The sequence below is a fragment of the Meleagris gallopavo genome, chromosome 1 (assembly GCF_905368555.1).
Source record: "Meleagris gallopavo chromosome 1, MGAL_WU_HG_1.1, whole genome shotgun sequence".
In the NCBI taxonomy this organism is placed as follows: Eukaryota; Metazoa; Chordata; class Aves; order Galliformes; family Phasianidae; genus Meleagris; species Meleagris gallopavo.
The window spans coordinates 76,987,552-77,013,306 of NC_139404.1; the positions used below are offsets into that span (position 1 = coordinate 76,987,552).

Sequence of the window (25,755 nt, forward strand, 5' to 3'; positions counted from 1 at the left end):
ACAGGTGCCATCATCAGAACTTTGGTTTTTATTTTGACAACCAAACGGCCCATATGGCACCAGGTTTGTGAGCACCAGGTGGGGTTTGCCTTTCTCTCTCCTAGAGGGAGAAGAGTCCTTGGGGAAGAACTAGAGGGCTCTTTGGGGTGGTTTTAATCAGGGTCTGAAAGGGGACGAGCGGGATAGTGAGCCTTCCCATGATAAGGTGTGGGATGGCATAGCTAGATTAGAGGGACAGGGTACCAGCAAAGGCCTTCTGCTGCCTTGAGCGGTGCTGGCAACACTGCAGCACATCTGAAATCCTGTGATGATGAGGCGGTGGCAGCTGGGGCAATAGGAGAAGGCAATGGGGAAAATGAAGGGAAATAATTCCTTAAAAGGAATGAAGGAGTTATCCTTTAAGGACTTGACAAGACTAGCTGCCCCGCTGAAGTGCCTCTACACCAATGCACACAGCTTGGGAAGCAAATAGGAGATACTGGAATCTATTGTGCTACTAGAAAACCAGAGTATAGTTGCCACCGCTGAAACCTGGTGGAATGATTCCTATGACTGGAGTGTGGCCATTGACTGCTACAAGCTGTTCAGAAGGGACAGACAAGGAAGGAGGGGAGGTAGTGCTGCTATCTACATCATGAAAGAAATAGAATGTGAAGACTTGTCCCTGAAGTATAGTCATGAGCAAGTCAAAAGCCTATGGGTGATGCTAGAGATTGAGGCAGCAAAGGAAGCTTTGTGATCAGTGTCTACTACAGGTCACTCAATCAAGCAGAGCCTGTCAATGAGCTCTTCTACCTCCAGCTACAGGAGGCATCGCGATCGCAAGCGCTCATCCTGATGGAGGACTTCAACCAAGATACAATTCTTCCCGTTATCTAAACAAACTGCAGGGCTATTTTTCAGTGAATGCTAACAAGTTTAACAATATCATTACAACTTGTATCAAAAGTAGGATCAAAATTTATTCGGAGATGGAAAGGAAAAAAAGCAGAGAACAAGCAGAAGACACAGAGAGGAAACTCTGCTTTTCTTAAGTGGGCAGAGCTGGAGGCCAAAAGTGGAAACACAGTTCTACTGGTACAGGATGGACTGTGTGTTCTGGGGGCAGGTCTTCACTTGTATGGAGAGAGGTTTGCGCTATGCTGCTCCCACCTTCGTGTCACAGTGTATCTTGCTTAGCGCAGAAATAAGTGCCTGAGTCACTGAGTAGGACATGATCTATCGTCACTGATAAGGAGTTCGCCTTAGTCCCACTACTCTGGAAGCGGCTTTTGAAGTCCTCCTCAAACTCTGCCTTGGTACCTTCCACTGAACGTACAACCAGCTGCAAAGAGGCATTCTTCCCCACTGGCTGCTTGTACCAGTACATGGTCCAGGTTCCACTCTCCTTGTGCGAACAGTTCAGAGTCAGAGAGTCTCCCAGTCGGACAACTGAGTGTGGGGTTTGCTGAAGAGCCCAGCCTGGAAAAGGAAAAAAACTGTGAGGAATGGAAGGAGTCAAAAGAGACAAAAGGAGGCTTTGGATTAATAGATGGAATGCCAGCATGTGGGACACTGTCCCATTTCTCTGAAAGAGACATATAGGAGAAAGAAAAAATATCAAATATACTAGCAATTTTTTTCTTTATTTTTTATTTTTAAATAATAGCTTGGAAGCCTTAGGGAATGGAGCATTACCAACAATTGAACACACTGCTGGAGCACCAGCAGAGGAAACAATGAGGCTTCTCAAGGGGGAACAAAATTTACTTACCTATAGGAGCCAGGAAGGCCATAAGAAACCAGTAGGGAAACATGGGAAAAGTCTTCTTCAACTGATCTGCCTGTGGTGACAGCACTGACCTAGTAGCTCTGATGCGTGAGGAAGAAACATTGAGGAAGGAAGAAATGCAAGATGTTGGAGTGGGCAGGACAGTGTGAGACCGCCCAGAAAGCAGTCAGTTAGAAAGCAGTTGGTTGGCTGGGAAGTGTGTGAAATACAGACAGTAGTGGGTAGCACAAACCCTGAACAGCTGGCTTTACAAGCGTGTATGTGCGCAGTCACAGGAATGTGCTGGGACTGCTGGGAGCCTGAGTTTGAGACAAGGCATAGGGCTGCCTTGGGGTTTTCTTCTCTTCCTCTTGAAACAGCTGAGATCTCCACAGTGGAGGTATAATTTAAAAAAAAAAAAAAAAAAAAATAACAAAGCACTGCACTGCACCTGTTGTTTACAAAAACAGCGTGCATGCAAAATGTAAGCTCTGATGTGGATGGATGCAGTAGGGAAGCTACTGTGCTCAGGCAGGAGGGTGAGGGCCTGCTGTTCTGTATTTGCCATACTGCTGCTTGCGTGCACAATGGCAGGTCACTGTAACACCGCACGGCTGCAGCACCCGGAGGTAATTCCAAGGAAGGAGACTGTCTTAATCCCTGCACAGCTTGTCGGAACACTAAAGAAAGGCCTCACAGATTTGTGTCTTGGTGTCATCCAAAATCTGGGAGTAAAACTCTCTGACTCCAAAATGGTGCTAGAAAGAGGCATTCCTTTATTCCTCATGATACATACTGGGTGACTTGACAAGCAAGCACATGCTCAGGCTTCAGGTTCTACATTTAAACTGTTAAGACATACATATGCAGTACCCTGCCACACACATTCGTTCTTTTTCGAGGACTCATTCACATATGCTGATGTCCCTCTAGGCATGCTCGGTACCATCTAGCGTGGCTGAGTGCCCACTTACTTCTTCCACATTTTCCACCAACAGCTTAATCACTGAGACCTCTGACTAACTTTCAGCTGCTTTGCCCCACTTTGGGAAACTTCCATTGCTTATTAAGCCATAGTGTGCCACTTTTCTAATAATACAAGGGGCATCCAAGATGTCCTTGCAGCGTCTGGGTACAATAGATAAGAGCAATCTGTTATGTCATCAGTGCAAAACTATTGAGAACAGGACTGTACACCCACTAGATTAGAAATGGAATGTTTTAGAACTATCACTTGTTGATTTCTTTTGCTAAACTAATATATTGATTCTTAAACCAATGTACTAATTCCTATTGCTGAACAAACCAACCAATATCACAGGGGAATCTTCTTTCCTTTAGGCTCAGCTTCTTCGCATCTTCTTCAGCACCCCATTAGGACAGACATTTCCCACCCTAGCACGGAGGTGGGGTAATCACCACTTTCATGTAGTCTTACGTTCAGGGTTGAAGAACAGGAGAAGTATGGCTTGAGAGCAGCCCTGAGGAGAAGGATTTGGGAGTGACATTTATAGCAATGCCGCGGAGGATTCCCTGATCTTGCCCTCTAACAATAAGGAAGATGTCTATCTTTAGAATGCCTCTGTACACCAACCCTCCATGTCTCTCACAAGTCTGATCATGAAACGGAGCAGAAAAATGATTCCCATTTGGTCTCTTTTCCATATCAGCATCACAACGTAATTTGAAATTAACTTTGGAGATGGAGGGCCACATAAAGTGGTTTCTCATACCCAGTCTTTGAGATCTCTTATGAATATTTGCTTTGAAAAAACATTATACCATACAGACAGAAAGAAGCATACAGCTGAAGAAAAGGAATTTTTAAATAAACTTCAGAAATTGATAGAAATGATGTATTCTTTTAGAATATGTAAAATATCTTTCCATCCACTACATACAGTGTTCAGCTCCTGGATAAAGCCTGCTTTCTTGAAAATGACAAGAGCAGAGGCATCTCAAAGGGTTACTATGAGCAATTGCTACAAGGAAACACTCATCTGCCAAAACGCAAACATCTCTTTAATTATTTCAAAGAAAAACTTTCAAAGATAACTCTATATCTTATGAAAGGCTTATGATTAACTGTTATGTTATTTGTAACTACTATCAGTACCTTCTAATGCCTACATTTGGATCTTCAAGTTTTCCACTGTTTTTTTTCCCTGGAAAAAACCTTGGGTTAAAGATAAGCCCTGTCAGAAAATATATTTCTAGCAGCTCATGCTGCCAGTCCACCAGTCTGGGATCGAGGCTGTGTCACGATCATGAAATACTTACTGTTTGTCACCTTTGTGGGTGTGGCTGGTGAGTGTATTTTCACTTCTACTTGTAGATTTAAAATGAAGCTTATTTCTGAGGAAACCTGTAGCATGGTCTGTCACGAGAAAGTGAACTCGAGTTTACATTTGCAGAAGGCTTAAGGCAGAATGCTTCTGCTTCTTTTGACTACTAACTATCCATCCAGAACAACTCATTTCACAAGACGTGAATGCCATCATGGTTCTTGACCTGGGAACACTAAACTGCTTACACAGGTTAAGAAAAAAGAAAAAGACTGTATAAATTCATGACTCTTCCACTGAAAAGGAATGACAAAGTACCTCTTACCAGGAAGCCCTGAAGCTACTGCAAATTCTTTGATTATGGGAGAGTGCTCCGAGGAAATATCACTGCAGTCTTGCGTTGTACTTTCGTTGTCTGCTATTGACTGCTACGACAGACTAGACCTTGGGACAGACAAACCTTTAATCTTATCCATTCTGAACATTTCTATACTATTAAGCTCATCTGGAAATAGCATCCAGGGCTTTAAACACAAACAGATGGGCTGCCAACCTAAATTCACTCAGCTTATTTTAGGGAGAAGCAAACAAAAGCGTGTTAGAGTTGACCATAACTGCTACTGCGCATTTTTTCAGAACCAGAACCTATATGCAAGATGTTTCATTCAGTCATAGGGCCAGAGAGTTCCCTATGCCGGATGTTAACAGATGCTCTCTCTTATTCTGCAGTTGCCTTCCCCATCAGCGATGGGGATGACGACAAGATTGTGGGAGGCTACAGCTGTGCAAGGAACGCTGTACCCTACCAGGTGTCTCTGAATTCTGGATATCACTTCTGTGGAGGTTCTCTCATCAGCAGCCAATGGGTGCTGTCAGCGGCTCACTGCTACAAGTCGTGAGTGGAAAGAAATCTATTCCATAATCCACCTCTTTTCTCCAGTTCACTTTTAACAGGAACGTAGGGCTATGAGATCCAAATAGATAAATAACTCAGTTCTCACAGAAGAGAGCTGAAGAATGAGTGGGTCATTCAGAAAGGTGAGCTGATGCATCACAAGTGGTTTTCCCCTTCTGCAAATGCTTTTCTGAATGCAGATTACTTTCTGAAATGACAACATGGTAACCTAGCAAGTTACGCGCGTGGTCGCTTAGAAGCTGCAATCGTTTGTTAAAACTTAATTACAGTAGAATAGGAAGAGGAACGATCTCACGGTGATACCAGTTTGTCTTCCAGGACGTTTGTACTGGCCGCTAAACAATCCTTCCTAAATTCACCACCCGTACCGGAAAGAAGATCTCAGTGTAGATCCCTAGAATCCGTTGCAGGACAAGAAAAGTACCCAGCATGAAAGGAGTTAATACATACAGTGACAGGCAGCTTTCTCATAATCACAGTGTCAGCGGCAGTGAAGTAAGTGACATTCCCTCTTTTTTCCAGTTCCATTCAAGTGAAGCTTGGGGAATACAACCTGGCAGTCCAAGACGGCAACGAGCAGACCATCAGTTCATCTAAAGTCATCCGCCACTCTGGCTACAATGCCAACACACTGAACAATGATATCATGCTCATCAAACTTTCCAAAGCAGCCACGCTCAACTCCTATGTCAACACTGTTCCTCTGCCTACCAGCTGTGTGTCTGCTGGAACAACATGCCTGATCTCCGGATGGGGCAACACACTCAGCAGTGGCAGTAAGTGCTGGGTGGGGACGTACAGCATCCTGAGGACCCTGGAGATGGTCTAAGATCTCCCCATTAAGTCCAAACAGTACAGGGTAAAGAACAGAGAAGTGCCGCACAGCAAGCGTTCTTTTTGAAGAATGATTTTAAAAGATCAGCCCATGTAGCACAACAATATTTAACCGCTGCTCTGATGGCAAGACTTTAAGATTTTTAATCTTGTTCTATTCTGAGAGGATGGAATCATTTAAGTCATTCCAGTGCCCTTCACTAAGACGTCCACTTCGCTCTGCTCTTTTCCACCGGTGGTCAGAAGCATAGGGGGAGACCAGTGTCTAATTCTCTGACCAAAACAAACCTGCACCAGAGCAGAAGGTACTTTGCCTGAGACCCAAGATTTCTTCATCGTATGTACTGTAAGCCGAGTTCTTAGTTCTAAATCTACCAGCTGAGGACTTTCTAGATGCAGGGTAGAACAGAGGGCCCGGGACTAGAATCTGTTTCATCTAAACAAATAGAATTACAGCACAGAAGAAAAATGAGGACTGCTAAAACAGGGTGTCCAGCCATGACTTTTCTGTTAAGAACAACGTTTTCCCCGGGCTCTGGAATTAAATCACATATGCCATCAATAATTCCTCCGTTTTCTTGTAGCTCTGTATCCAGATATCGTGCAGTGTCTGAATGCCCCTGTACTCTCCTCAAGCCAGTGCAGCAGTGCTTACCCTGGTCAAATTACTAGCAACATGATATGTGTCGGATACCTGACTGGAGGGAAAGACTCCTGCCAGGTAAAACAGCTGTCTCTCCTATCTGTACCTTTCCTGTCTTCTCCTAGTAGATGTCTTCTCCTAGTAGAGGATGATATCATGTCAGAAATACTCAAGGCATGTTTGAAACCATTCTCTATAACTAGCTCTAAAGTCTTAGTGCAGGGGTTACTTACTGAGTAGATACAGCAATTGTACAGCTCAATACAAAGGGAAAGGTGAGATGACAAAAACAGGCACAATAGAGAATTTGCTATGAAGGGAGGGAAAAAGATTGCTCACGCACATCTGAAGATTCTAGGTTTACAAGGGAAAGCCCCACCAAGGCAGAATCGCCAGGAAAAGACCTCCCCCAGTGGCCGTCAGCCCTTAAATGAGGTCTAAGAGAGGCGCAGCCAGGCTCCATCCCTTCCAGTTGCACAGGTGAATTGCCTTCACCTGTGCTTCCAGGGCTGACCGGGTCCTTTCCCCAGGTGCTCAATCAGTGCTTCAACAATTTCCATACAGCTGGCAATTTTCGCACTCATTTGATCCCTACTTATTTATTTATCTATTTATTTATTTAAGATATGGAATACCTCTGCCCTAATTCTCCATGTGCAGAGTATGCTAGCTCTTGCGCTTTGGGCTATTGAAAATGGACAAGTGCTGCACCAGAGAATAAGCAATAATCGCAGAGGCTATAGCCTAGGATGCAAATGTTAGTATTGGATTCAATGAGAATAAAGCATCACTGTACCAGTATCCAGGAAATGTGGAAAATGAATACACTTGGCAATTGCTCTGCATGCTGTATTTGCCCGGCTCTGTGGAAAAGGTTTGCAGAGTAATGTGCAAGAAAAGTTTCCTGAGCATCTGCCAAGATCTGCACCCATGAAAACTGAGTGACTTACCACTATCTGTGATGCCTTAAAAGTACGGCATATTAGCACCAGGTGTAGAATTGTAGGCAGAAATTGTCTTTGTGAGAAAAAGTCTCTCTCTAGAATCTCAGTGATTTCTGGGAAATATGGCTTACTGCTGAAGCTGATAACATTTGCTGAGCATCTCTATCTTGATCTGTACAGGGGGATTCCGGTGGTCCAGTAGTCTGCAATGGTCAGCTGCAGGGTATTGTCTCCTGGGGTATTGGATGTGCACAAAAAGGTTATCCTGGTGTTTACACTAAGGTTTGCAATTATGTTTCCTGGATTCAATCGACTATAGCTTCCAACTGAAACACACTCATTTTACGTGACCTGCTTTCCCTCCTCCTCATTTCCTTCTGCTTGGGAACTGGATGTACAAAACTTAACCAAAAATAAACATTTTCAGGCAGCCCATCTTTGTGCAGAGTTCCTCTGGTTACTTCCACGGGATATCACATGGGGAACACAGACAACTAATATCACTACCTACCTACCTACCTACCTACCTATCTATCTATCTATCTATCTATCTATCTATCTATCTATCTATCTATCTAATATTTGTAGTGTATCTCAACTAGAAGAATCTTGGAACACTTTTTAGCCTCCACTTCAGGAGTCCTTCAGTCAGTTATGCACAAGCATTGTGGAGTAGGACATATTTTCTGTTTAAAATCAGAAAGTCAAATGCTACACATCTACATAAAACAGATGAAAGGCTGTGGGGAACTACAGAGGCAGCATACCTTCTGTTACAGAAAACAGCTGGCAGCAAAACAAACACTCCCAATCACCCCCAACCCACAGGCATATGACTGAACATTTCCAACTGCAAAATCACTGGAAGCTCTGCCTGGGGAATGAAGGCAAGCTCTTGCTAGGGCTTGTTCTCTTAACGTACCAGTACTGTGACCTACCAAGGCTATTTTACTAAATTGCTGGGACTACTGTCCACAGCATTTTGCTCCTTGGACATGCTGGACTTTCTCAGTTTTCCTGGAACAGTCAAAAGAACAGAGATGTTTTGGAGATCTGGTTTTAAATTCCTCTTGCCCCAATCAGACCCGAGAGAGAGAGTCCATGAAAAAACAGGGCTCTGCAGCTGTCCCTTTGGGAGAAAAAAAAAGAAGGAAAAAAAAAAAAAAAAGTGGACTTAAATATCCTTGCATGGTATTATCACCCAAAAAGCAAATCTGTTACCTAATGTGCAATGAGCCAATTCCCACACACGCAAGAGAGAGATTTCTTTTAATTTGGGCCCGGGTGCTGGAAAGTTGAGTGTTTCAAGAAATCAAAGACAATAACAAAAATTTCTTCACTATTTGTGCATTTAATTCCCGTATATTGCATCTACCTAATACAGAAGGAACACCTACCACCTACATATTAATAAGGTTAAACAATCGTGATAATCTTTCCCCCTTTTGGTCACGTTCCCAGCCAGCTTTTCTTGCATGGGATTGTTCAGGGGTCTCACGTGACCTTCCGTGATTTTTTTGAGAATTCTCCTCTTAATCCTTTTATCCTTAGCCGGTCACTATGACCAAGCTGAACAGTTCTCCTCTCGCCGATACTCCAAGAAGAACAATTGCATTTGATTAATCAGATAACGTAAGACACTCTGCTTGATCAAAGTATTTTACACTTCTGTTGATTAAACACAGACAATACCGCCTTCTTTCTAAGCAAAGACATGTTTCTCCCTGTCACGGAGTAATCTAGATCTATCTGTGTCCGTGACGGAGGGACAGCAGGCCCACAGGCCCAGAAAAGAAGAGAAAAAGAGTGTCAATGGTTCACGGGTCAGTCTGCCCCCATCCCATGACTAATGAGGCAGGGGATCCATGGACCCACTCCCTGGGAGAGGGAAAAGGGTAAGGAGATAGTAGATGGGTCTAAAAACAGAGCAGCGGCAGCGATCTGAGGAGCCACGTTAATTTACTAAACATGATATCAGAATGTAAGATAACAGAAGAGAACACAATTCAATTGGAATTGAGGCCAACAAATCAAACAAAATGAGAGAGAGAGTGTCCAAGCTGAAGGCCTCGCTCTAAAGCTGCAGGCAAAAAGGAGCAAGGCAGCATGTGCTCCTCTGCAGCGACCAAAGAAAGAGAGGCTCCTGAGCTGCCAGGAGCTCCACCTCCCTTCCTGTGGGCATAAAGCCCTCTGGGGAATGCAGCCCCTTCCCTCCCCCTCCAAGGACCAAGCACCAAGAAACAGTGGTTATCCACAGAACTGGAACATTAACTCTTTAACTCCCAGTGCTTTACATGATGTTATGATGTGGAACACCGACAACAAAAAAAGTCATAATACCAGAACACTCCCCTCCTAGAAAGTTTAGAAATATCCACCTGGCTTCATATGTTATCAGAGGGATGAAAATGTTGGAGGACAGTGAAGAGATGAGGAAGATGGGGGAAAATGCATGTTTCTATCTGTACACAGAGCGCATCCTTGACTACGAGGGGTGGGCATGTTGAGAAGAGTCGTTTGGAAACAGTCCCTGTCCTCTGCCACTATCTACTGCATGTCTCAATGCCTCTTGTAGGCAAAGAAGAAAGTCCACTTTCTAGATTTGATATTCAAGACTTGATACTCAAATTGTTGAAATGTTCTCACGGCTTCTTTTATGGTTGGAACATCATTTATACCACTGATAGAACCTAGCATGAAAAGGTAGCTTACAAAGTTGTTCCCTTTCTGTATTGGGTCTGGCTGGAATAGAGTTTGCCCACATGGAAGCCCGTGTAGTACTGTGCTTTGCACAGGTTGATATCACACCAATGTTTTACCTATTGCTTGTCATCAGAACGTCTGGGAAGAAAACTCTCTAACTCCAAGGTGGTGTTAGAAAGTGACATTATTTTAGTTCACCATATGTACCAGCCAACCTGACAAACCAAGCATGTGCTCTCGGAGTTCCGGTTCCACATTTAAACAGTTAAGACCCACAGATGCAGTACATTTCTCAGAAACGTCACATGTATTCATTCTTTTCCAAGAACTCACTACTACATGCTAATGTCTCTTTGAGCATGCGCAGTGAGGCTGTATGACCACCTCCTTCATCCCCATTATTGCAGCTTCAGCTTTGTCACAGTGACTTTCAGCTGACCTTCAGCTGTTTTTCCCCAGTTTGGCAAATTTCCATTGCTTGTTACACCATGAAGAGCAACCTTTTGTCTTGGTACACGATAACTCAGAAAAATTAATATGAAATCTAATAAAAAGTTCTTGCACTTGGAGGATACAAAGAAGCTTCCAGTGCATGCCACGTAGATAAAAAGTAGACTGTTGTGGCTTTGGCTTGCTTTGGTGAAGCAAAGATCATTCAAAACAAGACTGCTCACGTACCAAGCAGAGCTAAACCGGAAAATTCTAGAACTAGCACACCTCAATTCTTTTTGCTAAACTAATACACTGGTCCTTACATTTAAACGTAGTGATCCCTATTACTAAACCAGCCTACAGCATGCTAAGCAGTGCTTGCACAGCTTCAGGGCTGCCTCTCTAACTGCCCACCTGCCCCTACAAAGGCCGGTGTGCTGGCTGGGAGGGGGCGTAGCCAGGACCGCTGACCTAGCCTGACCAAAGGGATATTCCATGCCGTACGACATTGTTTCCCATGCCGTATGCCTTTTTTTTTTTATGCAAAGACTTCGTGCGAGTCAGCTGCGTGGCAGAAGTTCGCACCAAAGGAGCCTTCACAGAAAGGTCAACCGCGGAAAACGCCGTTGCGGAGGGACGTGCCTGACGTTCGGCAGCACTGACGCGGTGCGGCGCAGCCGGGGGTGACGGCGGCCGAACCTCCTGCGTGTACAAAACCTGCCGCGAGGGGGCGCAGCGGGCGGCTCGAGCAGGGAGGGAGAGCAGCCGGCGTGCAAGGGACAGAAGTTCGTTAGGCGGTTATCGCCCGCAAAGTACAGGGACGTCACGCTCCAAGCGCTCGATTATCACCCTGACTGAGTCCGGAGGCAGCCATGCAGCTCTCCAAACCTCTGGCTGTGTAGAGCGCATGAGCCTTTCCCTGGCATCGTGGACAGCAGTCAGAAGAGCTGTGTGAGGTGTGAGCAGGTAGACCATCTGCTCTGCCTTGTGATGAGGCTACAGGACGAAATACACAGATTAAAAAGTGTCGTGGGGGACAAACAGGGGAACCACAGTTCATCCATGAGCAGACAGGTTATTTCAAAGTAAAGAATACAGAACAGTCTGTATCACAGCAGTCTGTATCACATCAGGTTGAGGAGAAAAATTGCAAGGCTGGAGGCGAGAGCACAAAGGAAGTGAGCGAATAGAGGCAAATCTGTGCTTGAAGCTGAATACCGAAACCCTCCTTGCCTTCTCCACACTGCCCCCCCAACCCCCCGTTCCCCACCAGGTGCCTCTCTACTGCAGGTATGAGGCCCTGCATGTGGAAGGCCCATCTGTGGATGATAACGATCCACTCAGTCTGGACAAATTAATGAAACCAAACTACAAAAAGCCTTTCCCCAAATCAAGACTATGCCACTGAAGAACAAGAGATGGATATTAGTTGTAGGAGACTCCTCGCTGCAAGGAACTGGACATCCAATATGCCAAGCAGACCCCCTTCTTAGAGAAGTCCGCTGTCTTCCTGGGCCTTGAGTAAGAGATGCCGCCACGAAGCCACCTTGACTGGTACAGCCATCAGACCACAACCCCTTACTGCTTTTGCATATGGGGAGAGATGAAGCAACTACATGTGTATCAAAGGCTATCGAAAGGGACTTCAGGGCCTTGGAAGAACAGCTGAAGGAACCGTCTCCTGTTTTTTTGGGTGAGGACATGGAAACAAATGAGAGGATCTTATCCATAAATGTGTGACTTTGTCACAGGTGCCATCATCAGAACTTTGGTTTTTATTTTGACAACCAAACGGCCCATATGGCACCAGGTTTGTGAGCACCAGGTGGGGTTTGCCTTTCTCTCTCCTAGAGGGAGAAGAGTCCTTGGGGAAGAACTAGAGGGCTCTTTGGGGTGGTTTTAATCAGGGTCTGAAAGGGGACGAGCGGGATAGTGAGCCTTCCCATGATAAGGTGTGGGATGGCATAGCTAGATTAGAGGGACAGGGTACCAGCAAAGGCCTTCTGCTGCCTTGAGCGGTGCTGGCAACACTGCAGCACATCTGAAATCCTGTGATGATGAGGCGGTGGCAGCTGGGGCAATAGGAGAAGGCAATGGGGAAAATGAAGGGAAATAATTCCTTAAAAGGAATGAAGGAGTTATCCTTTAAGGACTTGACAAGACTAGCTGCCCCGCTGAAGTGCCTCTACACCAATGCACACAGCTTGGGAAGCAAACAGGAGATGCTGGAATCTGTTGTGCTCAACTTGTATGGAGAGAGGTTTGCGCTATGCTGCTCCCGCCTTCGTGTCACAGTGTATCTTGCTTAGCGCAGAAATAAGTGCCTGAGTCACTGAGTAGGACATGATCTATCGTCACTGATAAGGAGTTCGCCTTAGTCCCACTACTCTGGAAGCGGCTTTTGAAGTCCTCCTCAAACTCTGCCTTGGTACCTTCTGTTGAAAGTACAACCAGCTGCAAAGAGACGTTCTTCCCCACTGGCTGCTTGTACCAGTACATGGTCCAGATTCCACTCTCCTTGTGCGAACAGTTCAGAGTCAGAGAGTCTCCCAGTCGGACAACTGAGTGTGGGGTTTGCTGAAGAGCCCAGCCTGGAAAAGGAAAAAAACTGTGAGGAATGGAAGGAGTCAAAAGAGACAAAAGGAGGCTTTGGATTAATAGATGGGATGCCAGCATGTGGGACACTGTCCCATTTCTCTGAAAGAGACATATAGGAGAAAGAAAAAATATCAAATATAGTAGCAATTTTTTTCTTTATTTTTTATTTTTAAATAATAGCTTGGAAGCCTTAGGGAATGGAGCATTACCAACAATTGAACACACTGCTGGAGCACCAGCAGAGGAAACAATGAGGCTTCTCAAGGGAGAACAAAATTTACTTACCTATAGGAGCCAGGAAGGCCATAAGAAACCAGTAGGGAAACATGGGAAAAGTCTTCTTCAACTATCTGCCTGTGGTGACAGCACTGACCTAGTAGCTCTGATGCATGAAGAAGAAACATTGAGGAAGGAAGAAATGCAAGATGTTGGAGTGGGCAGGACAGTGTGAGACCGCCCAGAAAGCAGTCAGTTAGAAAGCAGTTGGTTGGCTGGGAAGTGTGTGAAATACAGACAGTAGTGGGTAGCACAAACCCTGAACAGCTGGCTTTACAAGCGTGTATGTGCGCAGTCACAGGAATGTGCTGGGACTGCTGGGAGCCTGAGTTTGAGACAAGGCATAGGGCTGCCTTGGGGTTTTCTCCTCTTCCTCTTGAAACAGCTGAGATTTCCACGGTGGTGGTATAATTAAAAAAAAAAAAAAAAAAAAAAAAAAAGCACTGCACTGCACCTGTTGTTTACAAAAACAGCGTGCATGCAAAATGTAAGCTCTGATGTGGATGGATGCAGTAGGGAAGCTACTGTGCTCAGGCAGGAGGGTGAGGGCCTGCTGTTCTGTATTTGCCATACTGCTGCTTGCGTGCACAATGGCAGGTCACTGTAACACCGCACGGCTGCAGCACCCGGAGGTAATTCCAAGGAAGGAGACTGTCTTAATCCCTGCACAGCTTGTCGGAACACTAAAGAAAGGCCTCACAGATTTGTGTCTTGGTGTCATCCAAAATCTGGGAGTAAAACTCTCTGACTCCAAAATGGTGCTAGAAAGAGGCATTCCTTTATTCCTCATGATACATACTGGGTGACTTGACAAGCAAGCACATGCTCAGGCTTCAGGTTCTACATTTAAACTGTTAAGACATACATATGCAGTACCCTGCCACACACATTCGTTCTTTTTCGAGGACTCATTCACATATGCTGATGTCCCTCTAGGCATGCTCGGTACCATCTAGCGTGGCTGAGTGCCCACTTACTTCTTCCACATTTTCCACCAACAGCTTAATCACTGAGTGAGACCTCTGACTAACTTTCAGCTGCTTTGCCCCACTTTGGGAAACTTCCATTGCTTATTAAGCCATAGTGTGCCACTTTTCTAATAATGCAAGCGGCATCCAAGATGTCCTTGCAGCGTCTCGGTACAATAGATAAGAACAATCTACTATGTCATCAGTGCAAAACTATGAGAACAGGACTGTACACCCACTAGATTAGAAATGGAAAGTTTTAGAACTATCACTTGTTAATTTCTTTTGCTAAACTAATATATTGATTCTTAAACCAATGTACTAATTCCTATTGCTGAACAAATCAACCAATATCACAGGGGAATCTTCTTTCCTTTAGGCTCAGCTTCTTCGCATCTTCTTCAGCACCCCATTAGGACAGACATTTCCCACCCTAGCACGGAGGTGGGATAATCACCACTTTCATGTAGTCTTACGTTCAGGGTTGAAGAACAGGAGAAGTATGGCTTGAGAGCAGCCCTGAGGAGAAGGATTTGGGAGTGACATTTATAGCAATGCCGCGGAGGATTCCCTGATCTTGCCCTCTAACAATAAGGAAGATGTCTATCTTTAGAATGCCTCTGTGCACCAACCCTCCATGTCTCTCAGAAGTCTGATCATGAAATGGAGCAGAAAAATGATTCTCATTTGGTCTCTTTTCCATATCAGCATCACAACGTAATTTGAAATTAACTTTGGAGATGGAGGGCCACATAAAGTAGTTTCCCATACCCAGTGAGATCTCTTATGAATATTTGCTTTGAAAAAACATTATACCATACAGACAGAAAGAAGCATACAGCTGAAGAAAAGGAATTTTTAAATAAACTTCAGAAATTGATAGAAATGATGTATTCTTTTAGAATATGTAAAATATCTTTCCATCCACTACATACAGTGTTCAGCTCCTGGATAAAGCCTGCTTTCTTGAAAATGACAAGAGCAGAGGCATCTCAAAGGGTTACTATGAGCAATTGCTACAAGGAAACACTCATCTGCCAAAACGCAAACATCTCTTTAATTATTTCAAAGAAAAACTTTCAAAGATAACTCTATATCTTATGAAAGGCTTATGATTAACTGTTATGTTATTTGTAACTACTATCAGTACCTTCTAATGCCTACATTTGGATCTTCAAGTTTTCCACTGTTTTTTTTCCCTGGAAAAAACCTTGGGTTAAAGATAAGCCCTGTCAGAAAATATATTTCTAGCAGCTCATGCTGCCAGTCCACCAGTCTGGGATCGAGGCTGTGTCACGATCATGAAATACTTACTGTTTGTCACCTTTGTGGGTGTGGCTGGTGAGTGTATTTTCACTTCTACTTGTAGATTTAAAATGAAGCTTATTTCTGAGGAAACCTGTAGCATGGTCTGTCACGAGAAAGTGAACTCGAGTTTACATTTGCAGAAGGCTTAAGGCAGAATGCTTCTGCTTCTTTTGACTACTAACTATCCATCCAGAACAACTCATTTCACAAGACGTGAATGCCATCATGGTTCTTGACCTGGGAACACTAAACTGCTTACACAGGTTAAGAAAAAAGAAAAAGACTGTATAAATTCATGACTCTTCCACTGAAAAGGAATGACAAAGTACCTCTTACCAGGAAGCCCTGAAGCTACTGCAAATTCTTTGATTATGGGAGAGTGCTCCGAGGAAATATCACTGCAGTCTTGCGTTGTACTTTCGTTGTCTGCTATTGACTGCTACGACAGACTAGACCTTGGGACAGACAAACCTTTAATCTTATCCATTCTGAACATTTCTATACTATTAAGCTCATCTGGAAATAGCATCCAGGGCTTTAAACACAAACAGATGGGCTGCCAACCTAAATTCACTCAGCTTATTTTAGGGAGAAGCAAACAAAAGCGTGTTAGAGTTGACCATAACTGCTACTGCGCATTTTTTCAGAACCAGAACCTATATGCAAGATGTTTCATTCAGTCATAGGGCCAGAGAGTTCCCTATGCCGGATGTTAACAGATGCTCTCTCTTATTCTGCAGTTGCCTTCCCCATCAGCGATGGGGATGACGACAAGATTGTGGGAGGCTACAGCTGTGCAAGGAACGCTGTACCCTACCAGGTGTCTCTGAATTCTGGATATCACTTCTGTGGAGGTTCTCTCATCAGCAGCCAATGGGTGCTGTCAGCGGCTCACTGCTACAAGTCGTGAGTGGAAAGAAATCTATTCCATAATCCACCTCTTTTCTCCAGTTCACTTTTAACAGGAACGTAGGGCTATGAGATCCAAATAGATAAATAACTCAGTTCTCACAGAAGAGAGCTGAAGAATGAGTGGGTCATTCAGAAAGGTGAGCTGATGCATCACAAGTGGTTTTCCCCTTCTGCAAATGCTTTTCTGAATGCAGATTACTTTCTGAAATGACAACATGGTAACCTAGCAAGTTACGCGCGTGGTCGCTTAGAAGCTGCAATCGTTTGTTAAAACTTAATTACAGTAGAATAGGAAGAGGAACGATCTCACGGTGATACCAGTTTGTCTTCCAGGACGTTTGTACTGGCCGCTAAACAATCCTTCCTAAATTCACCACCCGTACCGGAAAGAAGATCTCAGTGTAGATCCCTAGAATCCGTTGCAGGACAAGAAAAGTACCCAGCATGAAAGGAGTTAATACATACAGTGACAGGCAGCTTTCTCATAATCACAGTGTCAGCGGCAGTGAAGTAAGTGACATTCCCTCTTTTTTCCAGTTCCATTCAAGTGAAGCTTGGGGAATACAACCTGGCAGTCCAAGACGGCAACGAGCAGACCATCAGTTCATCTAAAGTCATCCGCCACTCTGGCTACAATGCCAACACACTGAACAACGATATCATGCTCATCAAACTTTCCAAAGCAGCCACGCTCAACTCCTATGTCAACACTGTTCCTCTGCCTACCAGCTGTGTGTCTGCTGGAACAACATGCCTGATCTCCGGATGGGGCAACACACTCAGCAGTGGCAGTAAGTGCTGGGTGGGGACGTACAGCATCCTGAGGACCCTGGAGATGGTCTAAGATCTCCCCATTAAGTCCAAACAGTACAGGGTAAAGAACAGAGAAGTGCCGCACAGCAAGCGTTCTTTTTGAAGAATGATTTTAAAAGATCAGCCCATGTAGCACAACAATATTTAACCGCTGCTCTGATGGCAAGACTTTAAGATTTTTAATCTTGTTCTATTCTGAGAGGATGGAATCATTTAAGTCATTCCAGTGCCCTTCACTAAGACGTCCACTTCGCTCCGCTCTTTTCCACCGGTGGTCAGAAGCATAGGGGGAGACCAGTGTCTAATTCTCTGACCAAAACAAACCTGCACCAGAGCAGAAGGTACTTTGCCTGAGACCTAAGATTTCTTCATCGTATGTACTGTAAGCCGAGTTCCTAGTTCTAAATCTACCAGCTGAGGACTTTCTAGATGCAGGGTAGAACAGAGGGCCCGGGACTAGAATCTGTTTCATCTAAACAAAGAGAATTACAGCACAGAAGAAAAATGAGGACTGCTAAAACAAGGTGTCCAGCCATGACTTTTCTGTTAAGAACAACGTTTTCCCCGGGCTCTGGAATTAAATCACATATGCCATCAATAATTCCTCTGTTTTCTTGTAGCTCTGTATCCAGATATCGTGCAGTGTCTGAATGCCCCTGTACTCTCCTCAAGCCAGTGCAGCAGTGCTTACCCTGGTCAAATTACTAGCAACATGATATGTGTCGGATACCTGACTGGAGGGAAAGACTCCTGCCAGGTAAAACAGCTGTCTCTCCTATCTGTACCTTTCCTGTCTTCTCCTAGTAGATGTCTTCTCCTAGTAGAGGATGATATCATGTCAGAAATACTCAAGGCATGTTTGAAACCATTCTCTATAACTAGCTATAAAGTCTTAGTGCAGGGGTTACTTACTGAGTAGATACAGCAATTGTACAGCTCAATACAAAGGGAAAGGTGAGATGACAAAAACAGGCACAATAGAGAATTTGCTATGAAGGGAGGGAAAAAGATTGCTCACGCACATCTGAAGATTCTAGGTTTACAAGGGAAAGCCCCACCAAGGCAGAATCGCCAGGAAAAGACCTCCCCCAGTGGCCGTCAGCCCTTAAATGAGGTCTAAGAGAGGCGCAGCCAGGCTCCATCCCTTCCAGTTGCACAGGTGAATTGCCTTCACCTGTGCTTCCAGGGCTGACCGGGTCCTTTCCCCAGGTGCTCAATCAGTGCTTCAACAATTTCCATACAGCTGGCAATTTTTCCTCTCAGTTGATCCCTTCTTATTTATTTATCTATTTATTTATTTAAGATATGGAATACCTCTGCCCTAATTCTCCATGTGCAGAGTATGCTAGCTCTTGCGCTTTGGGCTATTGAAAATGGACAAGTGCTGCACCAGAGAATAAGCAATAATCGCAGAGGCTATAGCCTAGGATGCAAATGTTAGTATTGGATTCAATGAGAATAAAGCATCACTGTACCAGTATCCAGGAAATGTGGAAAATGAATACACTTGGCAATTGCTCTGCATGCTGTATTTGCCCGACTCTGTGGAAAAGGTTTGCAGAGTAATGTGCAAGAAAAGTTTCCTGAGCATCTGCCAAGATCTGCACCCATGAAAACTGAGTGACTTACCACTATCTGTGATGCCTTAAAAGTACGGCATATTAGCACCAGGTGTAGAATTGTAGGCAGAAATTGTCTTTGTGAGAAAAAGTCTCTCTCTAGAATCTCAGTGATTTCTGGGAAATATGGCTTACTGCTGAAGCTGATAACATTTGCTGAGCATCTCTATCTTGATCTGTACAGGGGGATTCCGGTGGTCCAGTAGTCTGCAATGGTCAGCTGCAGGGTATTGTCTCCTGGGGTATTGGATGTGCACAAAAAGGTTATCCCGGTGTTTACACTAAGGTTTGCAATTATGTTTCCTGGATTCAATCGACTATAGCTTCCAACTGAAACACACTCATTTTACGTGACCTGCTTTCCCTCCTCCTCATTTCCTTCTGCTTGGGAACTGGATGTACAAAACTTAACCAAAAATAAACATTTTCAGGCAGCCCATCTTTGTGCAGAGTTCCTCTGGTTACTTCCACGGGATATCACATGGGGAACACAGACAACTAATATCACTACCTACCTACCTACCTACCTACCTATCTATCTATCTAATATTTGTAGTGTATCTCAACTAGAAGAATCTTGGAACACTTTTTAGCCTCCACTTCAGGAGTCCTTCAGTCAGTTATGCACAAGCATTGTGGAGTAGGACATATTTTCTGTTTAAAATCAGAAAGTCAAATGCTACACATCTACATAAAACAGATGAAAGGCTGTGGGGAACTACAGAGGCAGCATACCTTCTGTTACAGAAAACAGCTGGCAGCAAAACAAACACTCCCAATCACCCCCAACCCACAGGCATATGACTGAACATTTCCAACTGCAAAATCACTGGAAGCTCTGCCTGGGGAATGAAGGCAAGCTCTTGCTAGGGCTTGTTCTCTTAACGTACCAGCACTGTGACCTACCAAGGCTATTTTACTAAATTGCTGGGACTACTGTCCACAGCATTTTGCTCCTTGGACATGCTGGACTTTCTTAATTTTCCTGGAACAGTCAAAAGAACAGAGATGTTTTGGAGATCTGGTTTTAAATTCCTCTTGCCCCAATCAGACCCGAGAGAGAGAGTCCATGAAAAAACAGGGCTCTGCAGCTGTCCCTTTGGGAGAAAAAAAAAGAAGGAAAAAAAAAAAAAAAAAAAGTGGACTTAAATATCCTTGCATGGTATTATCACCCAAAAAGCAAATCTGTTACCTAATGTGCAATGAGCCAATTCCCACACACGCAAGAGAGAGATTTCTTTTAATTTGGGCCCGGGTGCTGGAAAGTTGAGTGTTTCAAGAAATCAAAGACAATAACAAAAATTTCTTCACTGTATTTGTGCATTTAATTCCCGTATATTGCATCTACCTAATTGTTGGGGAATGGCTGCAAGAGCAGGGCGGCCATGAGAATACGTACAAGCATAGCTGGTGCAGCAGCACAGAGTGCATAGCCATGAGAAAATACTAGGAGTTAGATAGGAGTCACAACGTCCTTGGGGCAGCATGTAAACAGCGGGCCCACATCTGCAGCTGTGCTCTGTGGATGTGGGGGGGCTGACAAGTAAACTGGCTTAGCAGCACAGGGGTGAATGCTGACTGAGCACTGGTTAAGGCTGAGCAGCCCACCTAGCAGCCAACGTTGTGCACCAATAGTAAGCGAAAACGTGTATTGGAAACCTATATAAACCCTATGTGTGCAATAATAAAGTGAAGAGGACAGTGAAGAGGATGAGGAAGATGGGGGAAAATGCATGTTTCTATCTGTACACAGAGCGCATCCTTGACTACGAGGGGTGGGCATGTTGAGAAGAGTCGTTTGGAAACAGTCCCTGTCCTCTGCCACTATCTACTGCATGTCTCAATGCCTCTTGTAGGCAAAGAAGAAAGTCCACTTTCTAGATTTGATATTCAAGACTTGATACTCAAATTGTTGAAATGTTCTCACGGCCTCTTGCTTCTTTTATGGTTGGAACATCATTTATACCACTGATAGAACCTAGCATGAAAAGGTAGCTTACAAAGTTGTTCCCTTTCTGTATTGGGTCTGGCTGGAATAGAGTTTGCCCACATGGAAGCCCGTGTAGTACTGTGCTTTGCACAGGTTGATATCACACCAATGTTTTACCTATTGCTTGTCATCAGAACGTCTGGGAAGAAAACTCTCTAACTCCAAGGTGGTGTTAGAAAGTGACATTATTTTAGTTCACCATATGTACCAGCCAACCTGACAAACCAAGCATGTGCTCTCGGAGTTCCGGTTCCACATTTAAACAGTTAAGACCCACAGATGCAGTACATTTCTCAGAAACGTCACATGTATTCATTCTTTTCCAAGAACTCACTACTACATGCTAATGTCTCTTTGAGCATGCGCAGTGAGGCTGTATGACCACCTCCTTCATCCCCATTATTGCAGCTTCAGCTTTGTCACAGTGACTTTCAGCTGACCTTCAGCTGTTTTTCCCCAGTTTGGCAAATTTCCATTGCTTGTTACACCATGAAGAGCAACCTTTTGTCTTGGTACACGATAACTCAGAAAAATTAATATGAAATCTAATAAAAAGTTCTTGCACTTGGAGGATACAAAGAAGCTTCCAGTGCATGCCACGTAGATAAAAAGTAGACTGTTGTGGCTTTGGCTTGCTTTGGTGAAGCAAAGATCATTCAAAACAAGACTGCTCACGTACCAAGCAGAGCTAAACTGGAAAATTCTAGAACTAGCACACCTCAATTCTTTTTGCTAAACTAATACACTGGTCCTTACATTTAAACGTAGTGATCCCTATTACTAAACCAGCCTACAGCATGCTAAGCAGTGCTTGCACAGCTTCAGGGCTGCCTCTCTAACTGCCCACCTGCCCCTACAAAGGCCGGTGTGCTGGCTGGGAGGGGGCGTAGCCAGGACCGCTGACCTAGCCTGACCAAAGGGATATTCCATGCCGTACGACATTGTTTCCCATGCCGTATGCCTTTTTTTTTTTATGCAAAGACTTCGTGCGAGTCAGCTGCGTGGCAGAAGTTCGCACCAAAGGAGCCTTCACAGAAAGGTCAACCGCGGAAAACGCCGTTGCGGAGGGACGTGCCTGACGTTCGGCAGCACTGACGCGGTGCGGCGCAGCCGGGGGTGACGGCGGCCGAACCTCCTGCGTGTACAAAACCTGCCGCGAGGGGGCGCAGCGGGCGGCTCGAGCAGGGAGGGAGAGCAGCCGGCGTGCAAGGGACAGAAGTTCGTTAGGCGGTTATCGCCCGCAAAGTACAGGGACGTCACGCTCCAAGCGCTCGATTATCACCCTGACTGAGTCCGGAGGCAGCCATGCAGCTCTCCAAACCTCTGGCTGTGTAGAGCGCATGAGCCTTTCCCTGGCATCGTGGACAGCAGTCAGAAGAGCTGTGTGAGGTGTGAGCAGGTAGACCATCTGCTCTGCCTTGTGATGAGGCTACAGGACGAAATACACAGATTAAAAAGTGTCGTGGGGGACAAACAGGGGAACCACAGTTCATCCATGAGCAGACAGGTTATTTCAAAGTAAAGAATACAGAACAGTCTGTATCACAGCAGTCTGTATCACATCAGGTTGAGGAGAAAAATTGCAAGGCTGGAGGCGAGAGCACAAAGGAAGTGAGCGAATAGAGGCAAATCTGTGCTTGAAGCTGAATACCGAAACCCTCCTTGCCTTCTCCACACTGCCCCCCCAACCCCCCGTTCCCCACCAGGTGCCTCTCTACTGCAGGTATGAGGCCCTGCATGTGGAAGGCCCATCTGTGGATGATAACGATCCACTCAGTCTGGACAAATTAATGAAACCAAACTACAAAAAGCCTTTCCCCAAATCAAGACTATGCCACTGAAGAACAAGAGATGGATATTAGTTGTAGGAGACTCCTCGCTGCAAGGAACTGGACATCCAATATGCCAAGCAGACCCCCTTCTTAGAGAAGTCCGCTGTCTTCCTGGGCCTTGAGTAAGAGATGCCGCCACGAAGCCACCTTGACTGGTACAGCCATCAGACCACAACCCCTTACTGCTTTTGCATATGGGGAGAGATGAAGCAACTACATGTGTATCAAAGGCTATCGAAAGGGACTTCAGGGCCTTGGAAGAACAGCTGAAGGAACCGTCTCCTGTTTTTTTGGGTGAGGACATGGAAACAAATGAGAGGATCTTATCCATAAATGTGTGACTTTGTCACAGGTGCCATCATCAGAACTTTGGTTTTTATTTTGACAACCAAACGGCCCATATGGCACCAGGTTTGTGAGCACCAGGTGGGGTTTGCCTTTCTCTCTCCTAGAGGGAGAAGAGTCCTTGGGGAAGAACTAGAGGGCTCTTTGGGGTGGTTTTAATCAGGGTCTGAAAGGGGACGAGCGGGATAGTGAGCCTTCCCATGATAAGGTGTGGGATGGCATAGCTAGATTAGAGGGACAGGGTACCAGCAAAGGCCTTCTGCTGCCTTGAGCGGTGCTGGCAACACTGCAGCACATCTGAAATCCTGTGATGATGAGGCGGTGGCAGCTGGGGCAATAGGAGAAGGCAATGGGGAAAATGAAGGGAAATAATTCCTTAAAAGGAATGAAGGAGTTATCCTTTAAGGACTTGACAAGACTAGCTGCCCCGCTGAAGTGCCTCTACACCAATGCACACAGCTTGGGAAGCAAACAGGAGATGCTGGAATCTGTTGTGCTCAACTTGTATGGAGAGAGGTTTGCGCTATGCTGCTCCCGCCTTCGTGTCACAGTGTATCTTGCTTAGCGCAGAAATAAGTGCCTGAGTCACTGAGTAGGACATGATCTATCGTCACTGATAAGGAGTTCGCCTTAGTCCCACTACTCTGGAAGCGGCTTTTGAAGTCCTCCTCAAACTCTGCCTTGGTACCTTCTGTTGAAAGTACAACCAGCTGCAAAGAGACGTTCTTCCCCACTGGCTGCTTGTACCAGTACATGGTCCAGATTCCACTCTCCTTGTGCGAACAGTTCAGAGTCAGAGAGTCTCCCAGTCGGACAACTGAGTGTGGGGTTTGCTGAAGAGCCCAGCCTGGAAAAGGAAAAAAACTGTGAGGAATGGAAGGAGTCAAAAGAGACAAAAGGAGGCTTTGGATTAATAGATGGGATGCCAGCATGTGGGACACTGTCCCATTTCTCTGAAAGAGACATATAGGAGAAAGAAAAAATATCAAATATAGTAGCAATTTTTTTCTTTATTTTTTATTTTTAAATAATAGCTTGGAAGCCTTAGGGAATGGAGCATTACCAACAATTGAACACACTGCTGGAGCACCAGCAGAGGAAACAATGAGGCTTCTCAAGGGAGAACAAAATTTACTTACCTATAGGAGCCAGGAAGGCCATAAGAAACCAGTAGGGAAACATGGGAAAAGTCTTCTTCAACTATCTGCCTGTGGTGACAGCACTGACCTAGTAGCTCTGATGCATGAAGAAGAAACATTGAGGAAGGAAGAAATGCAAGATGTTGGAGTGGGCAGGACAGTGTGAGACCGCCCAGAAAGCAGTCAGTTAGAAAGCAGTTGGTTGGCTGGGAAGTGTGTGAAATACAGACAGTAGTGGGTAGCACAAACCCTGAACAGCTGGCTTTACAAGCGTGTATGTGCGCAGTCACAGGAATGTGCTGGGACTGCTGGGAGCCTGAGTTTGAGACAAGGCATAGGGCTGCCTTGGGGTTTTCTCCTCTTCCTCTTGAAACAGCTGAGATTTCCACGGTGGTGGTATAATTTAAAAAAAAAAAAAAAAAAAAAAAAAGCACTGCACTGCACCTGTTGTTTACAAAAACAGCGTGCATGCAAAATGTAAGCTCTGATGTGGATGGATGCAGTAGGGAAGCTACTGTGCTCAGGCAGGAGGGTGAGGGCCTGCTGTTCTGTATTTGCCATACTGCTGCTTGCGTGCACAATGGCAGGTCACTGTAACACCGCACGGCTGCAGCACCCGGAGGTAATTCCAAGGAAGGAGACTGTCTTAATCCCTGCACAGCTTGTCGGAACACTAAAGAAAGGCCTCACAGATTTGTGTCTTGGTGTCATCCAAAATCTGGGAGTAAAACTCTCTGACTCCAAAATGGTGCTAGAAAGAGGCATTCCTTTATTCCTCATGATACATACTGGGTGACTTGACAAGCAAGCACATGCTCAGGCTTCAGGTTCTACATTTAAACTGTTAAGACATACATATGCAGTACCCTGCCACACACATTCGTTCTTTTTCGAGGACTCATTCACATATGCTGATGTCCCTCTAGGCATGCTCGGTACCATCTAGCGTGGCTGAGTGCCCACTTACTTCTTCCACATTTTCCACCAACAGCTTAATCACTGAGTGAGACCTCTGACTAACTTTCAGCTGCTTTGCCCCACTTTGGGAAACTTCCATTGCTTATTAAGCCATAGTGTGCCACTTTTCTAATAATGCAAGCGGCATCCAAGATGTCCTTGCAGCGTCTCGGTACAATAGATAAGAACAATCTACTATGTCATCAGTGCAAAACTATGAGAACAGGACTGTACACCCACTAGATTAGAAATGGAAAGTTTTAGAACTATCACTTGTTAATTTCTTTTGCTAAACTAATATATTGATTCTTAAACCAATGTACTAATTCCTATTGCTGAACAAATCAACCAATATCACAGGGGAATCTTCTTTCCTTTAGGCTCAGCTTCTTCGCATCTTCTTCAGCACCCCATTAGGACAGACATTTCCCACCCTAGCATGGAGGTGGGGTAATCACCACTTTCATGTAGTCTTACGTTCAGGGTTGAAG

General features: G+C 44.9%; 2 protein-coding genes, 1 pseudogene and 3 gene segments (V, D, J or C); 2 read left to right on the top strand and 4 right to left on the bottom strand.

The window, feature by feature from the left end:
- Positions 1-1,159: 1,159 nt before the first annotated feature.
- LOC146545443 (Ig kappa chain V region 3381-like) lies at positions 1,160-2,687 on the bottom strand. The segment is given in 2 exon segments: positions 1,160-1,461; positions 2,624-2,687. Coding segments are annotated over 2 exon segments (366 nt in total).
- LOC104916587 (trypsin I-P1) lies at positions 1,819-7,799 on the top strand. Of its 3 annotated transcripts, XM_010727616.3 has the most exons (5): positions 1,824-4,057; positions 4,765-4,930; positions 5,474-5,727; positions 6,370-6,506; positions 7,553-7,799. In XM_010727616.3, exons 1-5 carry the CDS (start codon positions 4,018-4,020, stop codon positions 7,700-7,702), a joined length of 747 nt encoding a protein of 248 aa, XP_010725918.2. In that variant the 5' UTR covers positions 1,824-4,017; the 3' UTR covers positions 7,703-7,799. The 3 variants fall into 3 exon arrangements, with proteins under 3 accessions (XP_085092189.1, XP_085092181.1, XP_010725918.2); XM_085236063.1 differs by lacking the exon at positions 7,553-7,799 and having other exon boundaries at positions 1,819-4,057; positions 6,370-6,668; XM_085236055.1 differs by having other exon boundaries at positions 1,823-4,930.
- On the bottom strand, positions 2,504-9,694 carry LOC146545444 (uncharacterized; annotated as a pseudogene).
- A 3,102-nt stretch (positions 9,695-12,796) lies between these two features.
- On the bottom strand, positions 12,797-14,321 carry LOC146545445 (Ig kappa chain V region 3381-like). The segment is given in 2 exon segments: positions 12,797-13,098; positions 14,258-14,321. Coding segments are annotated over 2 exon segments (366 nt in total).
- Positions 14,322-15,103: 782 nt separating this feature from the next.
- Positions 15,104-19,452, top strand: LOC104916584 (trypsin I-P1). 2 transcript variants are annotated; one of them, XM_010727612.3, is made up of 5 exons: positions 15,105-15,690; positions 16,398-16,563; positions 17,107-17,360; positions 18,003-18,139; positions 19,186-19,452. In XM_010727612.3, exons 1-5 carry the CDS (start codon positions 15,651-15,653, stop codon positions 19,333-19,335), a joined length of 747 nt encoding a protein of 248 aa, XP_010725914.1. In that variant the 5' UTR covers positions 15,105-15,650; the 3' UTR covers positions 19,336-19,452. The 2 variants fall into 2 exon arrangements, with proteins under 2 accessions (XP_085092165.1, XP_010725914.1); XM_085236039.1 differs by having other exon boundaries at positions 15,104-16,563.
- A 4,261-nt stretch (positions 19,453-23,713) lies between these two features.
- On the bottom strand, positions 23,714-25,237 carry LOC104913155 (Ig kappa chain V region 3381-like). The segment is given in 2 exon segments: positions 23,714-24,015; positions 25,174-25,237. Coding segments are annotated over 2 exon segments (366 nt in total).
- Between the last annotated feature and the right edge of the window lie 518 nt (positions 25,238-25,755).